Source organism: Neopelma chrysocephalum, unplaced genomic scaffold (genome assembly GCF_003984885.1).
Source record: "Neopelma chrysocephalum unplaced genomic scaffold, ASM398488v2 Primary Assembly neopelma1_74, whole genome shotgun sequence".
In the NCBI taxonomy this organism is placed as follows: Eukaryota; Metazoa; Chordata; class Aves; order Passeriformes; family Pipridae; genus Neopelma; species Neopelma chrysocephalum.
The window spans coordinates 9,507,162-9,532,033 of record NW_020897735.1 but is presented as its reverse complement, the minus strand read 5'-3'; the positions used below and the strand labels follow the sequence as shown (position 1 = coordinate 9,532,033).

Below are 24,872 nucleotides of genomic sequence, written 5' to 3'. Positions count from 1 at the left end.
GCGGCGGCGGGGCCTGGTTCCGCCGGCTCCCGAGCCCCGGCCGGGTTGTGCCCGGGCGTTCCGGGCCACCGGGAAACTGGGTTACGGGCAAGGCCGGGCGCGATGCCGCTTCGTGGTCGCACTTAAAGACTCCCAAGATGTGTCACAGAGCGGCTCCGGCGCCTTCGAGGAACGCGGGGGTGCTGGAAAACCCCGGGGGTGTCCCCAAAATCCCATGGGCAAAGCTGCCCTGAACCGCACGTAACATCGAGGGGGTTTTCCACACGGTTTTGTTTCCCTTCCACTTTCTAGCACAGCGAGAAGGACATTGCCGTTTGTTTGGCAGGGCAGAAACAAAACGCCTTTAAGCACGTTCTCGATGAGGCCACCTGAGGATGAATGAATTCCACTACCTCGCTAGTTTCGGTGGTTTGAGACTGACAAAGCTCAAAGCTGCTCCCACGAACTTGTTCGTATCCTCTAAGGGTGCTGGAACAGTGAAACAAGACACTGGGATGTGTCCAGAATCACACAGAGGTGCACTAATTTTGTTTTTGTCAAGTTTTCAGAGGGAACCGGAGGCTGAGAAGTGTGAAGTTAATGTCCATGTTCTATTTTCTCACCTCAATCTCTTCCAGGTTTCTTAGTCACCTTTCTCTCATTGTTTTCAGCCATTGACCTTTCTTTCTTCTCTGAGAACATTTTGACACCGGGCAGACCAAAGCACTGGGCACCCTCCTTGGAGGGGAGGTTGGACTGGGTGGCTCCTGAGGTCCCTTCCAACCTACAGTCCTGCACCATAGGGAAGGTTCTTTCTAACACTGCATGTGTTTTGCTGTTGTTAAATGCTTTCAGTAACTCTTACTGGTGGTTCTGGGTTCCTCTGCTTTGGTGGCCCAGCAGCCCCAGTGCCCTGGGACAGAGCACATGCACTGGGGCAGCCACAAGTGATGGAGGAAGGGAAAGTGTCCCAGCAGTTCCTGCCCTTTTGCTGGTCAGACTGAACTGGGGTTTGCTGAGTTTTTTGGACGTGCTGTGATGTCACTGGCAGGGATGCAGAGCAGTGAGGGGGTGGGTCAGAGGGCCCTTGTGGGCATTCTTGACAGGGATTTCTGTAGAATTCCCCCTCAAGGGCTGGATGAATGCATAGATGGAAAATGAAAATGAAATGAGAAAGCAAGTGACAGTTACATGGAGCTCGTCCAAAAGGAAGCAGTTTGGAAAGAAAAAGAAAAAAAAAAGCTTGACATGCTGCTTTAATAGTGACCCAGGCTCATATCAGTGCCATGCAGCTGCTATTGATGGGGATGGAGAGGTTCTCACCTCCTTGTCATGAGTGTGAAGGAGATAACTCATATCTGCTGTCCATTCTGCCCATAATCACCAGTCTGGTAACTTTTCCAGTTCCCAGACAGCTTCCTCTGCCTCCTCTTTCAAAGATTATCTTTCACTTCTCAAGTCACTTGGTGATTTTAGTGATTCTACTGAAACGTAGTTGATGCTGCTGTTAAAATACATGTTCTGGTGCTCGCTGGGTTATGAATGTGCTTCTGACTTAAAAACACACATCATCTCTGATCCTGTTTAGGAAAGATAAAAGATGAAACCTTAAGAGGGTGTTTGAGGGTAATATGGGCTTTACAAGGCATCTGAATGGCTGCGGATCCCATTTTAATATTTGCAGAAATAATATAAAAGTCCTCAATATGAAATGTTAGGGTCTAGAAAAGGGGGCAGTGTTTTGGCACAGGGTATAAACACAACCACATGCCAGTCTCCAGGTGCCTCTTTCTGTCCCCACATCAGAGGTGATCTTCAAACGGCTGAGTCGCTTGAGTGTTTTGAGGCTCGTCCTAATTCCACTGCTCTCATTCTCCAAACACCAGGTCCTGTTCAGTTGGACGTGCGCTGCAATTACTAAATTAGAACCGTGTTTCACTAAGTCTATGGAAAACATCACTTCCTATTGGGAAGTGAACTGCTGGAGCAGCCGTGGAGAACAAGCTCCCCAGGCAAGGGCACTGCGGCCGTGGTGCCACGGCTGCTCCTGCCAGCCAGAGCTGGGCCCTGCAGGACCCTGTCAGTGCTGATGGGGCTGGGGGCAGGAGGTGGGGGTCGGCCCAGTTTTCAGCCCTTCAGACATTTTACAGTGCTGTCACCAGCTTGGTGTTAGATTTTGCTGCATAAAATTTACCCCAAGTCAAAAGGGAAAAGCAGTGGAGGTCTGTTGAGGCAGCTAAAGGAGAGGCAATGCTGGTGCTCCCTTGTGCTTCTCCCAGTTATTCTTGAGTCTTTCTGGCAGTTCTCATCCTGCAGTCAGGGGGAGGAGGAAAGAAGAACCTTCCAGTGAGTTTGCTCAGATACAATGTGCTGACCCAGACAGGCGAGACCTGGGGCAGATGGGTCTCGTTTCTCTTCATACCTCAAAGCCCAGCACGTGAACATGTGGGGGGTTAAAGGATAGGATATGTGTCTTTTTCTCCCCCTATTGCATCTTTATCGAGAAATAAAGAGAAATCCAGAGTTAATCTGAACCTCCCCTCTTCCACCACCCTAACATGTGGCACTGCACTGGTTGGACCAGCTAAATTATCTTCTTATCCCTCCCCACTGCTGTTCTCTTCCTTTCCTTGGGCAACTGGGACATGTCTATTGCCGAGTTTATTCAGGCAAGACTGTAAAACAAATTATTTAAGAAAATAGTTTGGAAAAAGTTAATTTGGGTCAAAGAAGGATTAACTGAGGAAATTGTTTCTTTACATCCTTCTGCTCAGAAGTAAGCAAGGAAGAGCTTGTTGAGCCCATTTTTGAGGTTATTTTGTCTGTGCTCTGTCCTTTCAGTAGCTGTCATTGCTTAAATCCATCTAACTAGATGAGGAAGGAAGGAGATTCAGTTTGAGAGCAAATTCAAAGTGAAAAGATTTGGCCAGCGACATGATGAAAGGGATAAGTGTAGGTAGAATGGGATTAAACAGAAGTATTCTTGGTATTGAACACATGGCTCAGAAGCCTCTAACACTCTTTGTAGCCTTATTTGAAACCAACTTTATATTGCTTTTGCATGGGAAAAGCAGGATAAAACTAATTTAAAAAATCAATGTGAAGCTGAGTGAGGTAGAAATTGTTTGATAGAATTGATAGGCAATTATGAAGCCTCATTGCAAAACACCAGGAGCAGCATCAGGGCAAGACTGTGCCAGGAAGGACAGTTGGATTTGGAGAGGGTGATCCAAAGGAACCGTGGCTGGGGCCGGAGCTGCCCAGTGGCAGCAGCTCTGTGCTGGCACCCGGATGCTGCACAGGGACAGAGCCCTGGCTGCAGCATTCCCCCGGTCCCACGGGCAGGGGAGGCAGGGACAGACAGCAGCTGGTTGCATTCCCGCTCCTCGGTGCATGTTGTTCCCTCTCGGCTTTAAAACCTCAGTTTAAAGGAGCAGCCTGTAAAAGTAGAATTCCCTGGGCCTTCCGAAGAGTTCCAGTTCCTACCATGAGTGTGTGTTCTGTGTGCACAGCAGGGCAGTGGCTGGTGCTGTGGTGTGGCACAGGGGCAGTCCCACTCCGTGGTGTGCAAAGCCTGTTGTCCTCACCACTCTGGGAGCGAGGGAATAGCCTGAATTGTCTCACTTGAGGAGTAAACACAAGGGCAAAAGGAAGGCACAAGACCAAAACTGAGTAAGAAGTCAGTGGAAGGGCCAGAAACGGGGTCTGCTAACTCCGTGCATTATTTGTTGTTTAGGGTATGCTGCCAGTATTAATAACAAAAGAATTGGCTGGGTTTCCACATTTGGGCTATGAAAAATGCATGTGTGTGCTGCTGCAATCAGGGGAGCAGCGCTGCAGGTTAGCACTCCGACAGGGTCCCCGTGGCTGCTGCGCCTCGCTGCCTGTCACCTTCTGTAGTCATCAAGTGGATAAAGAATTTTTGTCATGCTGCTTCATGAATGAAGCCTGTGCTCCTAAAGAGCATAAGAATTAGCTCTGAAGTGTGCATTAGCACAAAACCGAGGATGTTGAAAATCATAAAAACTAAAATACGCTCTCGCTCCATTTTCCCTTTCCCTTATCCTGACTCTGAGAGGGGATGGAGCCTGGGTTTAGTTTGTCATGGTTTTTTTTTTTCCACTGGCTGCTGCTAAAATGCTTGGGATTGTGGAGAGCTACCAGCCCTTTGCTTTTAGCATCATTCAAAAACCTTCCATTTAGAAACCATTCTGATATCTTGGTGGTTTTTTTCTTCCTCGTCTTTTTTTAACTACTAAGGAAATTTGCATGAAAATGGAATCATTGTTTCTGAAGAGTTCCATCTGCTCCTGCTGCTTATTCTGGAGCTGAAGTCATAATCCTCTGCTTGTGAAATTTCCCATTGAAGAGATTTTTGGCTTGTTATAGTTTCAGCACAAAATTTCAGAACAGAGGAAATATAGATGCTTCACCTAGAAAAAAAAATAAAAAAGAAAAAGCCTTGAGATGACATCAGAACTGCCAGTGCATCTGCAGTCAATACACTGTAATTCCATAGGGGCTGAGAGAGTAGGAAATAGGACAGTACGAGAGGTGTGAGGGGCTTGGGGTGGGAAAATGCATTTCCTCACAGTGTTCAGAGCTTTGGCTGGGGCTAATGAAGGAATTGTAATTTTCTGGGTGGCTCAGTACATTAGGATTCCTTTTGGTGGGAGGGAAAGGGCAGGATTGGTTCGGGGCAGCAGGAATGCTCAGACCAGCCAGAAATGAGCAAAGTCCCTTTAAAAGAGCTTTGGCCGGAGTGGAACTGCCAGGCTTCTTCCAGGGAGGATCCATGGGATGGATATTCGTGTAGCCGCTGTCATAGCCCCGTGCCTACTTCAGAGGAATATTCTGCAAACAAGAACGGGATTTTGTTGTTGTAATTCCTTCTCTTCCTGGCACTTCTGTGTTTACTTCCATTCGTGTGCAGTGCCGAATGCTCGTGTGTGCCCGCGTGTAAAACGCTGGACACATCCTTGCAGTGGAAGCAGTGGGAAACGGAGAATCCGGTGGGCTGGGAGGGGACACTTGTCCTGCTCGGACCTCTGTCGCTATGCAGAAATGCTGCGGGGAAAGTGGGTCAGGGCGGGCGGCGCTGGCACAGCCCGGAGCAGCGCCGGGACCCCGCGGTGGGCACGGATCGCGTGCGGGGCCGCGCCTGCATCCCGCAGATATTCCGGGAGAATTAGTGACCTCCTTTCGCATCCTCATTTACGGGATTGTTTCCCGCACCACGTGCGGTGTTCGTGGAGAACACTGCATATGCATGAACCGGGCTGTGCTTAAAGTAGGTAATACATAGTTCTGCTCGGGAAAAGCAATTCGTCTCCAGCATTTGGCGTTTTCTCTGTTAATTAAATCGTGGAGTGCACGTGTGCCCCTGCGTGCAGCGCCCGTCCTCGGGGACTGCCCTGTTAACCCTTCCCAGTATTGGCAGTTTCCAGAAGAGCTCCTCTCCTCCATCACTGCAGGCTGCATTCACACACCCCTTCTGCTCATCTCCTGCACTCCTGGGTTATCCCCTTCCCCATGTGATGGCTATCACGGTGCATTCCTCCTCCTCTGGAGCAGTGCCATGTGCACGCTGCTCTGGAGCTCCAGCAGTAGGAGGTGGGTCATAGAACCACAGAACAGCTTGGGTTGGAAGGGACCTTAAAGATCATCTAATTCCAAGCCCATTGCCATGGGCAGGGTGCCACCTGCTAGATGGGGTCGAGGGGTCAACAGGTCCCATCCTGCTGAGCCCTGTCCCCCGTCCAGGCACTCCCTGGGCTGCCCCTGCACATCCCTCCCTGGCATGTTTTCACTTCTCCCTGGCTGTTGGCTGCTGAACTCTCTCACTTTGTGAAATCTCTCCATGTATTACCCCTTCGTAGGAATTGACTCCTGGAGATGTTAGTCCGCAGCTCTGTCTGCAGTCAAGCATAACCATTAAGAGTTATTGAACTTTCATATACAAATCAGAGGTATAATTTATCTCTTTAGGGACAAAGGATGGCTGATACCAACAGATCAGCCATGCTCTGTGAGCTCCACAGGAAACACACTTAGCTGAACACAGGCGTAATTACTGCAGCTTCCCACCTCTGTTTTCTTGCTGTTCTGTACCACCACAGTGCTCAAGTACCAGTGATTTAGGAAAGCCTGGCCATCTAAGCCTCACCCCAGTCAGTCTCTTGCTCCCTTGTTACCAGCTTCTTTATCTCCTCCATCTTCTCTCTTATCTGTCCCTGGCCTTTAGAGCCTTTTGAAGAGGTAATTTCAGTCTGCTGCTCTGGTGAAGCCTGGGCTCATGCAGGTGAGGCACTGCTCAGCTGCTCCCTGCGTCCAGCCTGTCCTGCTCTGCCCAAAGGCCAGCTTTTTATCCAGGGACTCCCAGGGAATCCACAGTTCTTACCATCTGACAGCTCTGCTGGTCTCTGCCACAGTGGCTTTGGGAGGTTTGTCTGGAGCTGGGGAGAAGACACTGGATATGAGGCACCAACCTCCCAGCTCAGGGCACAAACCCCAATATCCCAAAAAATTCATTAGTTGGACTCAGATGGCAATAGTAGATATTGGCAGAGGATAATGGACTGCATTGTGTGGATATTGAATGCTTTCAGAGGAGAAGCTGGTACTGGGCTTCAGGGATGAAGAAATACTGGAAAATTTATATATAGATACCATTCTGTAAAACGTAACATCACTTCTTTGAGGGGAAAGCCTGTGCAAAAGTTTGTTATCAGTTTTGGTACCTTCATTTTTGAGGAAGGGTCCCTTTCCCTCGTCTGACAAGCACAGGAAAGCAGGCGTTTTTCAGATCTGTTGTGTGTGTTGGGTCAGTTTGTCTTTGTTTTGTGCTGCAGGTGAGGCTGTGAGCTCTGCTGGTGTCACAGGTGGGGCTGGAGCTTTGCTGCCTGTCCTCCAGAGCTGCCCACAGAACTGTGGGTGAGCTGCAGTAGCATGTACACATCCTTCCAAACATAGATGTTTCTGTTACTGCTGCATATAACTCCTTTGTTTTCTCTTTTTAAATTAACTTCATGTTTTATCCCTGTGTGCAGAAACACAGCGACTCACATGTATGACCCGAGCACAAATTCTGCACAGCTACAGCGAAGTTCCAAATGAGACTAGAAATTACATGTAGCTCTGTGATTTAATTTTCTCTGACATATTGAGTCTATGTTTTAGCCTACAGAACTCCACAGCTGTGCCCTAATTCTCTTTTCCTTGTGATCTCAACATCGCTGCCTTTTAAGGCATTGCTATTCTTGGATCTCAGCAGGACACCATGTTAGACTGTCACCCTGCTCGCTGTATTGCCAGTGCAGAAAGCAGCTTCTCCCTGGACTTGCAGAGAATATGTGCAAGGAAAACTTTGGAGCAATTTAGTGGGTGGATGGGACTAGGTCAGAGTGCTTTATATCCTACACGATGGTATATACTGAGGTGGGGTGTAGGGGTTCCTCTGTGATTGTGGTCTGGGGGCATGAGGGAAATGTTTATATTTTGTTACAAATAACAAGCGATAATGTAATTAGGTTTCGGCAGGACTCACGCAGGAAAAGCTGATGTCTCTTTTGCTTCAAAGAAGAGGGTTGCTGCCCTGTGGGTATTTATGTTCTGTTTTGTTAAGTGACATTTGTATCTCCAGAACTTATAAGTGTATAATTCCTGATTTAACCAAATATTGACTGTATGTAATCCCGGTGTGGCCCTTATCTAACATCTTACACTTGCTCCTGTAGATGTAGTTTGAGCACAGTTTGCTAAATTTGGTGTAGGAACTTGCTGGATGCGATTTAGGCTGTTCTGACACCCGGTGTGGCACCTCCCCGTGAGATCCGTGGATCTGAGCATCGAGGGTGTCTCCTGTGAATAGCAAGGGCTGTTTTCAGGAGTACGTGTGCTGCAAAGTCATCACAACACAGCACAAAGAGCCCCGTAGTTTCTGCTGATAAGATGCCTGGTGGTGAGCACTGGGAGTTTTCTATTTGCCTTGTTTCCAAGATATATGATAAAAACCCTGCTGCAGATTTTAATTTTTAACTTCTCAAAACCGTGTGGGATTACCCCGGGTGAGCAACGCGAACATATCACACCGTTGGAATGTCAAAAATTTAATGTAGAAATCCAGGCGCCGTCGTCGGGGCAGATCATTTTAATTTCAAATCTGAATCTTACATGTTTCCTCTAAAACCATCTCGCGTTTCTCACAGCACCCCGTGCTGCCGAGGATCCCTCCGGCTAAAAACCCGCTGCGCTGCATTGTGGGAGGATTTATGGAAATGGTCGGCAGCCAGCGAGGCCGGGAGAGCCGGGAAGGGAGCTCTGTCTGTCTGTCTGTCTGTCCAGCACACACAGCGCTCTGAGAGGAACAGGGAGAGCTTGTTTGGTTCAGCTGATCTGCCATCTTCACATTCCCAAGGCCAGGAGAACCGGGGCGGTGGCGGGGGTTCCGTGGGTTCCAGTGTCCCTCTGGAGCCGTGGCGAGGCCGGTTGTTCCCGCAGAGAGCAGCTCAGGACAGGCTTAATGAGGGGAAATCAACCCCCCTAATTCGGGGGCCAGCATCAGTCACGGGGAAAGGTGGCTTCCTCCAGCAGGCAATTTAGAGGCATCTGTTAAGAACTAATCACAGTCCTAACGTGGGTGTCCTCCTAGCACGAGGTTCCTGCACAAGGAATTAAGTCCCTGACTTTGCCTGTGGCTGCTCTGGAGATGCTGTTCCAGGCCACTGTACAGGGGAGCTTGGAGCCTCTTCACTCATGGGGCACAAAATTTGGAAATCTCTACGGCCTCGGTTCCAGGTCTGGTGTCTGTTGGTTTTGGTCCCCTATAAACTCACTGTTTCAGTAATCAATGTTTCAGCATGACCCACTCCTGCTACTGGATGCCCTGCGAGGTCAATATTGCTGAAAAGCCATTCCATCAGCTGTGCTCCAGCACAGCAGCATCTCCCACTCCTGCTTTTCCAGCAGACTGCTCTGGTCCTGCATCCACGGGTCCCTTCTCTGCTGAGATGCCTTAATGAGGCCGAGGTTTGTGGTCAGGGCTGCTGACAGGAAAGAGAAAGGGGAAAATAAAAATGAGCATAGGAGAGTGTTGTGAGAAGAGCTTTACACAGCATTCATGGGATTTAATGTCCTGAGGACACAGTTAGAGGAATTCAGAGAAATAAAATCTCTATGACAAATCATGGAATTGTTGCATTGCATTTAATGTATTTTAATTGACTCTGGTTTTGTCCCCCATTGGTTTTATAGTGCTGTCATCTGGAAGACAAAGTATAGAGCTGTGCTTTCCCAGCAGAGCTGTGCCTGTGTCTGCTCTGGCTGGATCTAGAAGACCAGACTTGGTGTGAACTGGATAATTACCCTGTAAATGAACCAGAGCAAATGTAGGTTTGAGAAGTCTCTTCTAATGTGAGTAAAATATTGACTAGCTACCAATTAAGTTAGCATGAGGCTGGATCATGTGGAAAATAGCATGTGAAGATGTAGTTAGACTGTATCGTGAGACGTGTGTACGTTGGGATCAACTTGATATCCAAAAAATTAGTTCCACCATGTGGAATAAGTTCTTGACTCCAAAGCAGACACTTGGCACAGAGCAGATCCTCTGCTGCTCCAGCCAGGGAAGTAGCTGGTAATTAGAGGTTCATCTTCTGTGAATCACCACAAAAGAAAATGAGGGCACAGTTTTTGAATGGGCTTGATGAAAACAGAGGGATATTGGGATTAGAGATTCATGGTTTCTTCTCTGGGTTTGGAGAAGAGTGGGATTTGTCATGGGCTGCATTGTTGGTGCACCCTGCCTGCTCCTCTTCCTGTCTGCTGGGTTTGTCTGGAGGTTGTTTGGGTTTGTTGTGCAGGATGACCACTTTTCCCAGTTTCTCCTGCTTTCCTCCCCATTTGTGAAATTAAAGGAAATTCCTTAGTGCACAGAAGACCCTGTTTATCTTTGAGCAGCTTCCCTATGTACAACAGTTTTGTGACTATAGGAATTCCATCCTGAAAATGTGCTGCAGTCCTGGGGGCTTGTGTTGTGAGCAGCCAGTTGTAGCTGTTACCACCATGCAGTAGCTTTCCAGCTCAAGCACATTATCTTATTACCATAGATTTAAATATTTGATTTACAAAATGTTGCTGACTGATGCTCCAGCAGTATCATATAAGACACATCACAATAGATGCCGAGTTTAAAGATTGTTTTAAATGGCTTTAATACAGACAGAGGTCAGAAAAGGCAAGATAACAGCAGAAGAGGCTATGTCAAAAAGTAATTAGAGCAGGACAAATGGATTGTGCAGGCATGTCGAAGGCTGTTATTTCTGTAGGCAGTGAGTAGGAAAGGTGTTAATGTAATGTGACAGATCTGGAGCAAAAATGAGGGTGCAGGGAAAACAAATAGGAGCTGACCAATGGAATGGTTTAAATTATGAGGTTTGCTTTAACATAATTTGATTACACATGAAAGAAATGTTTAGTGTAGTTTCTTTGAAAACCTAATTGTCTTAAATACTGCATGTTGGATTCAGCCTTTACACCCAAAGCAGCAGTCCCTGCACTGGGGCAGGAACTGGCTCCCTGTCAGGAACAGGCATGGGAATACTTTGTCCTGTGAGGCTTCACCAACGACAGGAAGATGGAAGATTTTTTTCCTCCGGTGTTAGTCTAATAAAATTGGCTCTTCTTTGAGTCACGTACATCTTAATTTGGGACCTTGTGCTGTCTGGGGTGGGTGGTATCTGGGCCTAGGAGCAGCTGGTAGAGGTGATGTGTGAATTATCTAGTTTATCAGGAGGAAAGGATGAGGTTTAGCAGGAGGAATACAGGGAGGTAAAAGGTATTTTTTCAGGATTCAGCTCTTGCCCTGTTCAGAAGTGGGAGCAATATTAGTAGGAGGGGGGAGCAGAGCAGAAGTGCCCAGATTTCCAGTCTCCTCCAAAGGACTGGACTGAATACAAAGATTTAACTTCCCCAGCACTGTCCTCCTGTGTGGTGGTGTGCTGAAATCACATGACCTGCTGTGCACACAAGGAATCGACTTTGCAGCCAGGACAACCTGTGTAGCTCATGGCAACATTTCCCTCACATCTGGAATAGCAGAAACAAAATTATGAAAGCATTTTTCTTGAGGAGCCACCACTGCAGCTTTGAGCTGGGCCTTTCCCATTGTGGCTGGACAGCGAAAGGGGGTGACAAATCATGGACCCTGATCCCCCTAAAACAGGGCCAGGTGTGTCACTGGGCCACCTTGCTGTGCTGGTTGCCTTTCCTTTCTGCTTTGAGGCCCTCTAGGAAGGAAACTGAATTTACATAAGGATTTGTTGAGTATGGGATTTCTCCTGCCCTGTTGTCCCGTGCCACTTTCTCTTCCCTCAGTTGCCCTTGCCATTCTGACAAATATATTTTCCATAGATTTTGACATTTCACAATTTTATTTCAACTTGACAACATCTCAAGAAGTAATTGTGGTTTATAGGGGGTTACGGTGAGATATGTTTTAGGTGGTAAATCAGTCAGTCTCTAAGCTGAGGTGTTGGCAGGGGTTCTTACAGAAGCTGAGAGTTGGGGTGATGGGGGTTTTTTTGAGTGCAATATGCTGTTTTCTGCATGGATGTATTCTTGGCCAGCTACCTGGGAACAAAGGGGAAGTTTGGGGGTATTGTCAGGGTCAGATGGTTCCTCCATAGTTTTATTCCTATGTTTGTAAATTCTGGAAAGACATTTCTGATCATCTTTTCCTTTCCCTGTTAAAAAAAAAAAAAGGATTACAAACTTCAACAAGTTAAATGGAATACTCAAAGAAGATTGAGGGGGAAAAAAAGGACATTTTAAATATCTGCTTCTAATGACAGGAGAGCTAATTGCAGTAAAAATAAAACCGAGGTGCCAGCCCATGAGCAGGACTCGTTTGTGTCTCGATCCCCTGTGGCACCCCGGAGGTGAGGATGCTGCAGAGCTGTTCGGGGCAGTGCTGGGGCCAGGAGGGCTCTCACCCCAAAGCCGAGACCGGAGCTGGTGCTGAAATGCGGGTTCGTATTGACTGTGCCCTTGGCAGAGCCCGATCCGCGGCGTGCCCAGTCCAGGGGGACTCTCGGGGTGTTCCTGTGCAGAGCCAAGATTTGCACTCGATGGTCCTTGTGGGTCCCTTCCAGCTCAGCCTGTTCCACGGGTCCGTGGTTGCGGTGGCTGCGCTCCGGGGTCCGGCCGTGTCCGCCGGTCGGATGCTGCCCTCTCCTGTCCAGCTCCTGTCCAGCTCCTGTCCGGCCTGTCCAGCTCCTGTCCAGCTCCTGTCCAGCTCCTGCCCAGCTCCTGTCCAGCTCCTGTCCGGCCTGTCCAGCTCCTGTCCAGCTCCTGCCCAGCTCCTGTCCAGCTCCTGTCCGGCCTGTCCAGCTCCTGTCCAGCTCCTGTCCAGCTCCTGTCCAGCTCCAGTCCAGCTCCTGTCCAGCCTGTCCGGCACCATGGCCCGGGGAAGGGGCAGCGGGCGCGGAGGGGCTGAGCCCCTGCCCGGGGGTCGGGGCTGGGGGCCCATCTCCCGCGAGCCCACAGGAACCCTTCAGCACAGCACACGTGTTAAACCTGCCGTGAAGCCCAAGGGTGAGGATCTGTCGGTGTTTTCTCCCTTTCCATAGAATCCAGGCGTCTCTCTGTGCCTGGTGACAGCCCTGACACACCAAGGATGCTCTGCCCGTGCTCGGCATCGCGGCCCCGTCCCACGTGTCCCCCACGTCTCTCCACAGAGTAACGAGGTGCCACCTCTGCATTCCTTGCACGGTGTATGAGAGGCACGGAGCAGCCAGGTTGTTCCCAAACAGGACTTGCCCCAGCTCCTAATGGTCCAAAGCAGCTCCTGAGCCTCTGTGGTCACAACAATGTGTTGGTGCAGGTACAGGACCTACATCTGTAGTTCTGAAGGTTTTTTCCTCTTTGTTTTGCCATCTGACCTGAAATTTGAGGAAACATCCTCACTGTTTGTTTGTTTGTTTGTTTTTCCCTGGGTATACAAAAAATTGCTGCTCAGCACCAAACTGCGATTTGTAAATAGTGCTGAGAACTATAATAATTACACTTATAATAACAAAGTTGGTCTGTTGTTGATATTATTAAAAACATCAGCAACTGCAGCAGGCTGCTGTAGCTGTGTGAATCCAGTTTGTCTAAGTCAGCCGTAAAATCATTTTTTGGCTTTTCAGTTTATCACTTTAATGCACAAAACTTTTTCCACCCCTTCAAACCCAGGAGATACTCTCTGCCTCCTGCCCTACGGGCCTCTCCTCATTTCCTGCATCCTGCTAAACATAATTTTCTGCCCAGGTTTGGGATGAAAAGCTTTTGGCTCACTTGTGCCCACGCTGGTTGATGGGTGCACTGGTTCTGGGGGTGGGATATGCTGGGACAAAGCCCTGCTGCTGTTTGCTTGATGGATTCTGTGCCTGCATATCGGCCTGTGGGAGACAGAACTGACCACAGGAGGACAGGATGGGGTGTGAGGGTCGGATCCTGCCCTGGGCCCACTGTTGCCCCAGCTATGCAGTGCTTGGTTCTGATAATAATATTCCAGGAACACTTAAATAACAGTTTTTACAATAAATTTCAGGTCCATATCATTAGATTACTTTATATGCACTGGTCTCTCATCTGATTTTAGGTATTTCCTACGTGGTTGTATAAAATCTTCATTCAGAGTCCTCAGTTATTTCACCGTCATCCTCTTCCTGCTCCAATTCAGGGAAAGGCTGGAAGGTCCTGTCTGGGTAGATCTCTGAAAGTTTATCTTCAAAGTATAATGCAACTGCAGGGCTGATGTTCGCAGTGGGGACCCAGCCCAAGGACTTCCCCACGTTTTCCAGAATGATCTGACACTGTGTGACCTGATTTGGTTACCGGGAGTTACAGGAGATGTGCTCCCAGAATGGATGGAGTCATCCCATAGGAAGGGAATGGAGCTCAATTGCCTGCTCATAGAAATGTAAAGCTTCTCCCTTTGCAATTCTCCTTTCTTGTACTTTCCTGCTAAGGCAGTAAAACCATATACTTCCCATGCCTACAATCCCATTTGTTTTCCTTTTTTCCTCTGAAGGCGACCTCTCTGAGGAGCCCTTAACCTCCCCCTGCCTTTTCCTCTGTTCCACAGAGCTGCTCTCTGCTGTTTGTCACCCACCAAGGGAGGTGCAATGAAACGCTTCTTGCAAGCCCTCAATAGACTGGGACGGCAAATTTGGTAGCCAGGCAAATAAAAATATAAAAAACCAGATAACTCTGGAAACTGATAAGAGGATTCTATTTACACAGTGACATATCAAACTAGTAAGAAGGAGGAAATTGCTTAATTTTATGTGCACCAAGTGACCACCTTCAGCAGAATTATTAACTCCACGCTCCTGGTGCATTTAACGCTGGGGAGCAGAGGAATTACCCGATCTGTTGTTAAACCAATATCACAGGACGTCAGGTGGATATTTATTATCGTTCCATGCAGTTCCTTCCACAGCTTCTCTAAGAAATTTTTTACATTTTTTTTTAAATTTTCTCTGAAATACCTGCATACACAGGGAGAGGGGAATAGATTTTGGGGGGAAAGTACGTGCTGTGTTTACCTGCAACCAGTTCTCTCACTGCAGTGGCTGGAAGTGGTAACATCCGCAGTACTGAGGCTGCTGAGATGTGTTAATCAGAATTGATATAATTTATCCAGCTACATTTGCAAACCAGGTTGGTTCAGGGCATGTTCCCTGGCACGTTCCCTGCGCCTGCCGAACCGCGCGGGCTCAGGCCGCTGGTGTTGCACAGCAGAGGTGCTGCCAGGGGCACCATTTGTTGATAAAATGAAAACAAAGCCAGGAGTTGAGTATTTTCCTTAGGATCTATTTGCTGCTTGAAATCAAATCCACTTGGTTGTTGTAGTTTGGTCCGTGGCCAGCTCGGTGGTGTGGGGCAGCTCGGGGTTTGTCACCCTCAGCGCCGAGATGTGCTGGGTTTTGTTATCCACAGCCCGGACTTTGTTCGTGCCACAAAGGGACCGATGGCTCAAACTGCAGGGACACAACAGAGCCCCGATTGTCATGAAAATGGGCAGAGCCTCGCTGGAGCCCGGGGAATTATGAAACGGTGGCTGTGGGTGGGAGAGCAAGAGTGAGGAAGGGCTGCCCCTGTCCTGGGGCCACGTGGCTCTGCCAGCCCTGCTCTGCCCAAATTCGGGGTTTTCATCAAAGCTTTTAGGGATGGGCTGTGGTAAGTGATGGTACTGGCAGAAAGTGTCTTGAGAGACCTGCACTGGCCTGGCCTGGCACTATTCAACCCATTTTGGTGCTGGCTTGTGACGGCAGTTTAGCTCTGTATTTCTGAAAAAGTCACATCTCTTAAGAATTCCTTCTCTTTGGAAGGGCAGTCTCGTGGCACATGCCTGGGGAGAGGGGCAGCACCTCCTCTTGCCTCCCATGCCCATCCCTCGTGGCTTTAAATCAGGACAATGAATCCCTTGCAGGCAGCAGTGCCACTTGCCCATTTTTGGGCAATGGTTTTGGCTTTTCCTGTTATGAATTGGTGTCATTCTAAAATTTTAGATGTTGGTTACAGTAGCATCAGCTTTTTCCATCTGGCATGGGAATTGGTTGATTCAGGCCAAAATAAGAACCAGCCACTCTCTTTTTCCTTTGCCCAGACTTGCTGCAAGGCTGTTTGGGTCAGATGAGGGAATTCATCTTTCCTGTCTCTTTGCCTGCCCTCTGCCCATTTCCAGTTTGGCCTCTGATTTTAGAGAATAGTTCCAGATCTCTGCAATTATTTTCTGCCCTTGGGGATTTATTATAGACAAACTGTGATGCGTATTTAATGCAAGTTTGAGTAATTTGGAAGATTTGGGTTGTTAGGGCAATCATCCCTTTTCCCAGCCAGGTTTTGTCTATAATTGCAGTTTCAGAATTAGGAGGGGTTTTTCGGTTGTTTGGTTTTTTTGGGTTTTGGGTTTTTTTTTTTGGTGTATCTCTATTTTGAGCCCCAGCAGCAGTTGTGGGAGCAACTTTGTGTTATCCTGAGATTAAGTTGCTTTATTTCAGCCCTCTGTGTCCACATCACACCGCAGCGTTACAAAACAAGCGCTCTGCATTCTGGTCACACTTCTCGGAGGGGAGCCGGGAGCCAGCGCAGGGCTCACACGGGATGAAGGATGAAGAATGCCGAGCGTTGGGAGCAGCACAATTGCAAACAGCTGTGTCAATAGTGCAGCCAGGCCTGCCTTACCTTGGCCATGCGCTGCGAGGGCACAGCCCCGGCCCCTCGCACAGCCCAGCCCGGGAACTGCCACGGTGAAGAGGAGAGGTCAGTGCAAGGAGCGTGTCCCGGACCAGCACAGCAACTGCACAGATTTACAGCATCAGCAAAGCAGAGTCCGGCCCGGTGCAGGGCGGGCTGGCAACAGCTTGCTCCTGCAAGTGCACCTGCTGTGCAGAAACGCTGGGTTAAAACAGGATTATGAGTAGAGAGAATCACAGAAGGGTTGAGGTTGGGGTTGGGGTTGGCAGCAACCTCTGAGACCGTGTGGCCAGACCCCTGCCCGGGTGGTGTCAGCCAGAGCAGGGTGCCTGGGCTGCCAGGAGGATGCCACTGAGCTCTGCCCTGCATGCACACGGGGTTATTTGCATTGCTGGATGTCACCAGAAAGCAATAAGATTTCAGGCTCGGGAAGAAGTGAAATATGACCTCTTTTGTTGCCTCTGTGCCTTGTTTATTCTAAGTCAGCCATTTCTGAGAGTGCATTTAAACCCCGCAGTCCTCAGGATGAGGAACAGAGCAGACTGTGGCTTCTGAGGAGAGCCAGTTTTGAGACATCCAGTCATCTGGAGGACAGGTTGGATTGGGCATCAGCAGAAATGCTTTTGGGCATTCCCTTAAATGCCACAGTGTGGTGAGCATTTGTTTGGGCTCGGTCAAACACAGCTGAGCACCAGGACAGTTTATCAGGCACCTCATGTCTGCAGCCCTAAGGACACGTGAACTGCACTGTAGCCCACTCCATGTTCACAGCAGCTCTGGTTGTGCCCTGGGAGTGCTCTGCCAGGCGTGGGCATGGGAAGGGGTTTGCTCAAGAGCAGCACGGTGCTGTCTGGCCCACACTGGCCTGAGAGTGGCTGTGCCTGTTGGCTGGTGCTGCCTGTGTCTGCTGAGTTGTCAAACCCATCGATCCCAAGTTCGCTTTTCACTTGTGATTAAAAACTAAACATCAGTTTTTGGCCAAGAGTTGTTATTAGTATAAAGAAATAATTTTTATAGAGTTACAGAATCCAGAACGGTTTGGGGTGGAAGTGGCAATAAAGACCGTCTCATTCTACCCTCTGCCATGGGCCAGGACACCTTCCACTAGCCCAGGTTGCTCCAAGCCCTGTCCAGCCTGGCCTTGAACACTTCCAGGGATGGGGCAGCCACAGCTTCTCTGGGCAACCTGTATTTTCACACTGGGGATCCCTGATTTTGCTGGGGGATGTGTGTCAGTGGTGCCTGTTTCATACCGCAGTGGGCAGTTCTCTTGACTGCCCTGGAAGCTGGTGGAAGGACTGTGCAAAGTGGTGGCCACACTCTGGCTTGGGGCTGGTGGCCAGTGGGAACAGCTGGTGGTCAATGGCCGGTGGTTGGTGGTGATGGCCAGTGTCCAACAGCTGGTGGCTACTGCCTGGGCTGTGCCTGTGGCGGGGGCAGTGGTTGGTCAGTCGGTCGGTCAGTCAGTCATGTGGTTACTTGGTCTGTTGATCAGTCTGTCCATCAGATGGTTGATCAGTTGGTCTGTCAGGCGGTCAGTTGGTCTGTCAGTCTATCAGTCTGTGGGTCTGTCAGTCTGTGAGTCTGTCAGTCTGTGGGTCGGTTTCTCTGTCAGTCTGTCAGTTGGTCGGTCTGTCTGTCGGTCGGTCAGTGTGTCAGTCTGTGGGTTGGTCGGTGTGTCAGTCAGTCAGTCGGTCGGTCGGTCGGTCTGTCAGTCGGTCTGTCAATCGGTCTGTCGGTCAGTCGGTGTGTCAGTCAGTCAGTCGGTCGGTGTGTCAGTCAGTCAGTCGGTCGGTGTGTCAGTCTGTGTGTCAGTCAGTCGGTCGGTCGGTCTCTCTGTCGGCCGGTCTGTCTGTCAGTCAGTCGGTCAGTGTGTCAGTCAGTCAGTCTGTCAGTCAGTCGGTCGGTCTGTCGGTGTGTCGGTCGGTGTGTCAGTCAGTCAGTCTGTCAGTCTGTCTGTCACTCGGTCTGTCAGTCGGTCGGTGTGTCGGTCGGTGTGTCGGTGTGTCAGTCTGTCTGTCGGTCGGTGTGTCGGTGTGCCGGCCCGGCCCCCCCGCGGGGGCGGCGCTGACATCACGTCGTTAGCATAGGGCGGCCCGCGGCGGCGGCGATGGCCGAGCGGCGATGGCCGAGCGGGGCTGCCCGGCCGCCGCCGCCATGAGGCGGCCCTAGAGCCGGCCGGGGATGAAGCGGGACTCGACCTGCATGGAAGGTGAGCGGGGCCGGGCCTTTGTCCGGGCGGTGCCGCGGAGGCTGCGCGGGTTCGGGGCCGCCTCCCCCCGGCGATCCCGGCCCGGGGCCGCCCCGTCCCAGCGCCCGCGGCCGGCGGGGCTCGGACCGCGCCGTGCGGGTCCGGGACTGTCCGGGACCGTCCGCGACCGTCCGGACCCGCGGGGGAGATGGAGCCGTGCGGATTTTCCCCCTTTCGCTGCCTTTTTCCCGGCTCCCGGGGCGCGGGGCCGGGCAGAGCAGCCCCGGGCTGCGAGCGGGATTATGCAATTAAAAAAAAAAAAAAAAGGGGAGGGCATTAGTTTGTTTTGTGGCTTACTTTTGTTTATATTTTAAACTTCCTAATCCCTCCGACCATCTGGAGGAGCTTTTTTTAGTATCGTTAATTATTGATAGTATCGGGGTCACGGAGGCGCTCGATAGCGCCCGCCCGGCTCTCCCGGGACCGTCGCTGCCCCCCGGTATTTGCAGCCTTTTTTTACCCCCTGTGAGTGAAAACAGCGGCAAAGCTCCTCTTCAGAGTGAGGATGAAATATTTCAGGAGGGAACACGGTGTGTTTGGCAGCACACGTTGGAGAAGTCACTGTTTCAGTTGTGCCCAGGCCCTGCTCCCTCAGCCCGGACTGCTGGGGGTGGGTTTGGGCTCGGATTTTCTTAATTCTGCATCGCTCTCGGTGGTTGCACATCTAGACAGCTTCATTAGGGCCAAGAGAATTGGTTTTAGGCAGGTAAGTCAGTTCTTCATATTATCGCTTTACAATGTATCAATTAAAAAAATTAATGGTCTAATTCGGGCGTTAATTCGGATTTGCAGCCGCGCCGGAGCGAGGGCAGGGACCGTGCGCGGAGCTTTATTTTTCTTAAATTGGATTAGAGAAAGTTGATCGCTCGGGAGAGGGACCGGGAGCCGGGAGCGGGTCCGGGAGCGGGGGCAGCGCGGCCGGACCCTCGTGCCTGTCCCCGGCTGCCGTCCCGGCCATCGGGCTCCTTCTGCTGCGCTGGCTTTTGTTCCAAACTCTTTGTGCAACAACTGGCCGGAGTGAGGGATCCATCCTCTGCCCATCCCGCACGATGGGGCGGGGTGAGGGTCCCCCGGCCGCTCCCGGCCGGGCCGGGTGCCGAGGGGCGCGGGGGTGGGTGTCGGGGTGAGGGAGCGCGGCCGGGGCTCCCCTGCCCGGCAGAAGTTGCATTTCACAGATGAGGTTTTGATATGCAAATGGAGATGGGTCCCAGGCCGGGGAAGGGTGATGGGTTTCATCAGCTGCCCGCTCTTGATTTATACCGACCCGAAAAAGAGCAGCTGATGATTTCTGGGTTTTTATGAGGGTTTTCTTTTGACTGAACTTTTCTTGGGCAGAAACAGAGTCAGGAGGGAATAAGACTGCGAGTTTGGGATTTCGTTACTGGAAAGCATGAGCAGAGTGAGATGCACTGGCCATTCCTCTGGTGCAGCGTTTCTCCTCTTTTCTTTCCAGTACTCACTCGCTGCTTTTTAAAATGCGACTCTCTGCGAGAAGAACATCATTTTACAGTACAGAGAATAAGGTTGCAGGCCGCCTCTTTCTTTCTCCTCCTTTTTTTTTTTTTTTTTTTGCAGGAGGCTTGTCCATTTAAATTAACCTTTCTCCCAGCTGGGCACACAAATGTTTTTGTTTTAGTTCAGAGAGGGTTAATTCTATTCATCTCTCGCCAAGGCCGGCCTGATCCGGGGCAGCACAATCTGCTCTTTGAGCCGGGCTGGCCAGGCAGGACGCGGGTGCTTCTCCCGCCTCCAGCGTGGGGCTGGGACCCCCGTGTGCGGGGTCGATGGGGAGCACGAGTGGGACGCCCCAGCCCACTGCGTGCCGAGCTCGCTGCTGTCCCGAGCAGGGGCTGGCACACGGAAAATTTAATCCCTGTGTTCATCGATTGTAAGTTTAAAAAAAAAAAAAAAGGCCCCTGAAGCAAAGGCGCCTGGTTTGGGGGTGGGCTTGTTTGGACAATGCAACGCTCTGCAGCGAGGGGGGGGGAGTTCCTCCACTTCTGGGGCTTGATTTTTCACAGGATGGTTTTCTTGAAATAAAAATTGACGATGAAAAAAATCGTTAGGAAAAATGAGGGGAGAAAGAAACCCCAACACATCTGTTTGTGTTTGAGTCATCATCAGAGGCGAGAGGGGAGCGAGATGCTGTTGGGATTTAAGTAACACATGTGTGAGATCTCCCCCTCTGCCCTCCCTCCCCAAACAGCTGGTATTTAGCAGCTTGAGATTTAAACCCAGCTAAAGGGTGCTGCAGGGGGGTGTGATAGGGTCAGTTAATCAAGAAGCAACTAACTGGTACACAGTTGAAAAGATGTTAAATATATTAATGAATTGCAGTGCTGAGTGTTGCCTGTAATCTTTTTTTCAGTGACAAAAGATTTTCTTAGCTGTAAATCACATTCTGTTGTATAAATGGGATGTTTTGCTAGCAGCAGCTTGGCCTCCTCTTGCTTTCCAGCCAGACCAAATCCCAGCACCGTCTGTCCTGGGGTTTGGGTGAGGGACTGTGCCTTCGCTTTTGGCCTCACTCTGGCAAATAAAGTCTTTGTTTCTCCTCCATCATAAAGCACCGATACGGAGAATCTCCCAAGCCAGCTGCACCAACACGCTGCCTGATTCCCAAGGTAAATCTCGCAGGGAGCTGTAGTTGCTGTAGAGTTTTAAGCTGGGTCTCCCGGGGTGGGGTGATCCCCTCTCAGCCTGGGGAGCTGCAGGGATGCAGCCACACCTGGTCCCCTCCTGGAATGCGGCAGAACACTGAAGGTGCTTCCCTTCACCTGCTCGGGGTGTTTGCCCTCGGGAGTGACAGAGCTGGGAGTGGTGACACGGGCTTGCTTGGGAGCTGAGGGTGTGTCCCCATACTTTAATTTATTTGCTGTGTATTTTACAATCTCATTCATGGTGCTTTCTCTATGTGTCTTTGCCTTGTGTTTCAGCAGGATTGGAAGGTATTTCCTTTTGGAAATGCATAGCAATTTTCTTTTAAGGATTGTCAAGATTGTTCATTTTGCTGAGGGGAAAAGCAAGTCTTTTGAAAAATAAGTGTATTGCTTCTACTGTTTGCTTTATTAAATGTAGAAAAGGGGAGATTCCTTCTCCTTCTCTTCCATCTTCTGTGACTCTTGTGTAACATCATCATATTCTTGGAGAATTTACATTGTATGTGGTATGAAACCTACCATGACCTCTGAAAACAATACATCCTTTAATGTGGCTTCGGGGAGGGGCTAGCGAGGGAGTAGCCATAAAAATCTTCAGGGTTCAAGATGAGGTTGAGATTTTTGTGAGTGCTTTTGTCGTAGCAGCAACTGTTTGATTTAGTGGCCCCTGCTACAATGGGTTGGGAGAACAAAGCCAGAATATCCCGTGTATGAGTTTTTTAAATGTAAGACCCATCAGGAAAATTGGGGAGGGGGGCAGGGGGCAGCTTCCTCAGCTCTCTCTCTGAAATAAAACATGTGCAAGGTATTTGAAAAAAATTTCATCTCAAATACTTTGTTCCCTAATCTGCCTTGTCTTGTTGTAGCTTTTGAAACTGGAGGAATGAGCGAGATGAGAGGTGACAGAGCCAGGAAGGAAGGCGGGCTTATTCACTTAAAAATGATTATCCTTAGCGTGTGTTTTGATATTCTAATGAAATTTCAGGGTTAAGGGAGTTCAGAGCACCCCCAATCCAAAACTACTTCAGATTTGCCCACGCTTTACCATTTCTGTGAAGTTTGCTGTGGTTCTGCCCTGGCTCTCCCGCCCTTTGCCTGCACCAGGCACTGCATTGAGGAGGGTGAAAACAAGCAAAGGTCAGGGGCAGCAAACCCGTGGGCACAGGGGAACGATGTGGGCCTGGCTGTGGTCCCTGCAGGATTTCTTTTTTAAACATGTAAACCCCTAAGACTTGGTTCAGGCCATCATTTTTCATCTCCCAGTTCTGTTGGAGTGTCAGTTCGCGGGGACACCTCCGTGGTCCCTGGGGTCTGTGCCTTTGTTCACGGGGAGTGACGCTGCTCTACGGCAAATTTTAATCTGGAAAGGCACCCAAGGAGCAGTTTCTGCAGGAGGCACGTGCAGTTCCTGTGGTGATGGGGCCACTCACAGCCCCTCGCCCTGCCCTGCTCCGGGGAGATGGGGAGGGCGCGGGAAGGATTCTGGTTCCCCCTCGCTTTAATCATCCAGGCTTCCCACGCTGCCCGGGTGACGGCCCTATTCTTCCCACAACAAAAAAAGCTGTGCCTGGAAATGAGCCTCCATGGGCTGCTCCGGTGAGGAGCGAGCCCTGGGCCTGGCACTGGGCACTGTGCCTGGTGCTGCCCCATCCATGTGCTCCCTGCCCTGTCCTGCTGTGCCAGCCGTGCTCACCACGGGCCCTCGTCCTGCCCGGCCGTGGCACGGCATTGCTGCTGACCCCGGGATTTATGGCACTGCTGTGGGAGCAGGGGGAGGGCCAGGAGTTAAGCTGAGGCTGAGCTAAACCCTGCAGATAGAGGACTCCTGTGTCCTGGCTAATCCCCAGCCCCCTCCCCTCGTTTATCAGATTGCTGAAGGTGGAGATTATGCACGTGGTGACTACAAAGTCATGTTTAGCTACCTCCCTTCAGAGATGCTCAGATAGCCCCACTCCTGAAATGCACCCACATTCCTTTGGGCTCAGCACATACCTGAGGTGGTCTATCCTGTAGAACTGGCAATGTTTTGGTGTGAACCAGGGACATATCTTCAGTTAAAGTTTGTGTTTCCTTTGTTATCCTTCTATTTTAAAGTTTTATAACAGTGAAATTTGCAGAACAGTGCAAATGTGTGTGCTGTGCATAGCAAACCTTTTAGAGATTAACACAGATTGGTTCTGGTTTCTACTGGGTTTAAGCTCTGGAGAAAGCTGCTTGTGAGTAAGAACAGCTGCTTTAGATTTCTACTTGGCTTGTGTAACTGAATACTGGTTTCATTTCTGATCCCAATACATTTGACTCATTAATTTCTGTTGCATTCACATATTCTGCAGTAGTAAGAAGCTACACCCTGGTTTGTCAGCTTGCTTAGGCTTTATCAAGGCTGGAGAGGACTTTGCTGTGACTCCTACCTCCTGCTGCTCCAAAAATCCATCCTGCAGATAAACACCTTTGTCTCAGGAAACTCCCATGCCAAATCTAAGTGAGGAAAGCCAGTGCTGAAGTGAGGTTGACCCAGCTCATCTTCACAAGCCAGCGCTGTCCTGAGGCTGGGGTTTTTCAAGGTCTGTATCCCAAGGGGAACAGAGGGTGTGGGCAGCAGCCCAGACACGATGTGGATTCGTGCAGTTGTGTGTCTGCCCAGTCTGAGCTTCTCCGTTCGCTCCCAGTGCCACCTCCCAGGTCCTGCTCCAGCTGTGGGCATTTCTGCCCGCTGGCAAAGGCACCATCCTGCCTTGAAGCCAAGAAACACTGGAAACAATCCTGTTTAACCAGCATCCCTAAGAAATGCATGACTGAGTGAGAGACAGCAGTGTGGTTCCTCTCTGTTCCTTGTGCCTCTGCCTTGCTGGGCCAGGGGGATCCAGTCATCTGGGTAATGCCTGTTTCACCTTTGGGAAAGCCACCCCGTGGAGAGTCCTGGAATACTGCAGGTTTGCTGGAATAGCCCCACCTATGCAGTGCAGCTCTGTTTGCAGCTGTTGGGATATGAATGGGTTAAAATCCAGGGTGGGGGTTGGAGGCAGCTTGGCCTGGCGTGGGAGGGGTTAAAGTGCTGGGTGTGAAACATCTGCCAGAGGAAAAGCTTCTGGTGCAACTTGCTGGCATTATTTTAAGCTAGATGGCTGTTGGTGTGAACCAAAGTTTAGGCCTTCCTATGCAATACAAGGTGATGAGGATTCTGGGTTAGCTACCTGCTGTCTTTGCCATCATTAACTTTTTCCTTTCTGTTTGATATCTATGTCTGGAGATCTCACTGAGCCGAGCATCGTCCCTGCACTCTCTCACAGGCAGCGTTAGTCTTAAAATTCTGAATTTAATGTGACAGCTCCTGTTGTGGGGAGCCCTGCAATTTACATTTTCTGTTGTCCAAAGGTCTTCCAGAGATTTGGAAAAGGATGAGTAAAATCCCATCACTGTGGCTTGACTGTGCAATGGTTTCTGTAATGGTGTTCACTGGTTCTGGGCAGTGACTTGTGCTGTGGGGCTGTTTGAAGCCTGGAGGTTCTTGCCCCCAGAACACGCGAGGTGTGACAGGATTTCACGGTCACTGGTGTGTGCCCAGCACAGTTCCTGTATTTACACACCCTGGTCTGTGCTGTTGAGGATGGGACACCTTAGACCCTTTTCCCCATCCAGGTTTCTGGGTGAGCTGGTGCCGTGCTTGGCCTCCTGGGTGTCAGTCCGGGCAGGCCACGGTGTGTGGAGCCTTCCCCATCCCCTCGGGGAGAGTTTGT

The 24,872-nt window shown here is 50.1% G+C and overlaps 1 protein-coding gene and 1 long non-coding RNA gene across 6 annotated transcripts in view; one reads left to right on the top strand and one right to left on the bottom strand.

Annotated features, from left to right (window-relative positions):
• NR6A1 (nuclear receptor subfamily 6 group A member 1) overlaps nucleotides 1-24,872 on the top strand; it is a 58,385-nt gene that overhangs the window by 19,798 nt on the left and 13,715 nt on the right. For 2 of the 5 annotated variants that reach the window (XM_027687545.1, XM_027687544.1), the window contains exon 1: nucleotides 17,603-17,826. The exons of 1 other annotated variant lie outside the window; for it this stretch is intronic. In XM_027687545.1, the coding sequence (XP_027543346.1) occupies nucleotides 17,607-17,826 (220 nt within the window). In that variant the 5' untranslated portion in view covers nucleotides 17,603-17,606. Of the gene's footprint in view, nucleotides 1-62; nucleotides 517-17,602; nucleotides 17,827-18,298; nucleotides 18,437-24,872 lie in introns of those variants that run through there. 2 more of the 5 variants (XM_027687546.1, XM_027687548.1) reach the window with 2 other exon arrangements.
• Nucleotides 14,818-16,406, bottom strand: LOC113969611. Its single transcript, XR_003534906.1, has 2 exons — nucleotides 16,213-16,406; nucleotides 14,818-15,005 (listed from the first exon to the last, which is right to left on the bottom strand). It is a non-coding gene; the product is annotated as an uncharacterized LOC113969611 (long non-coding RNA).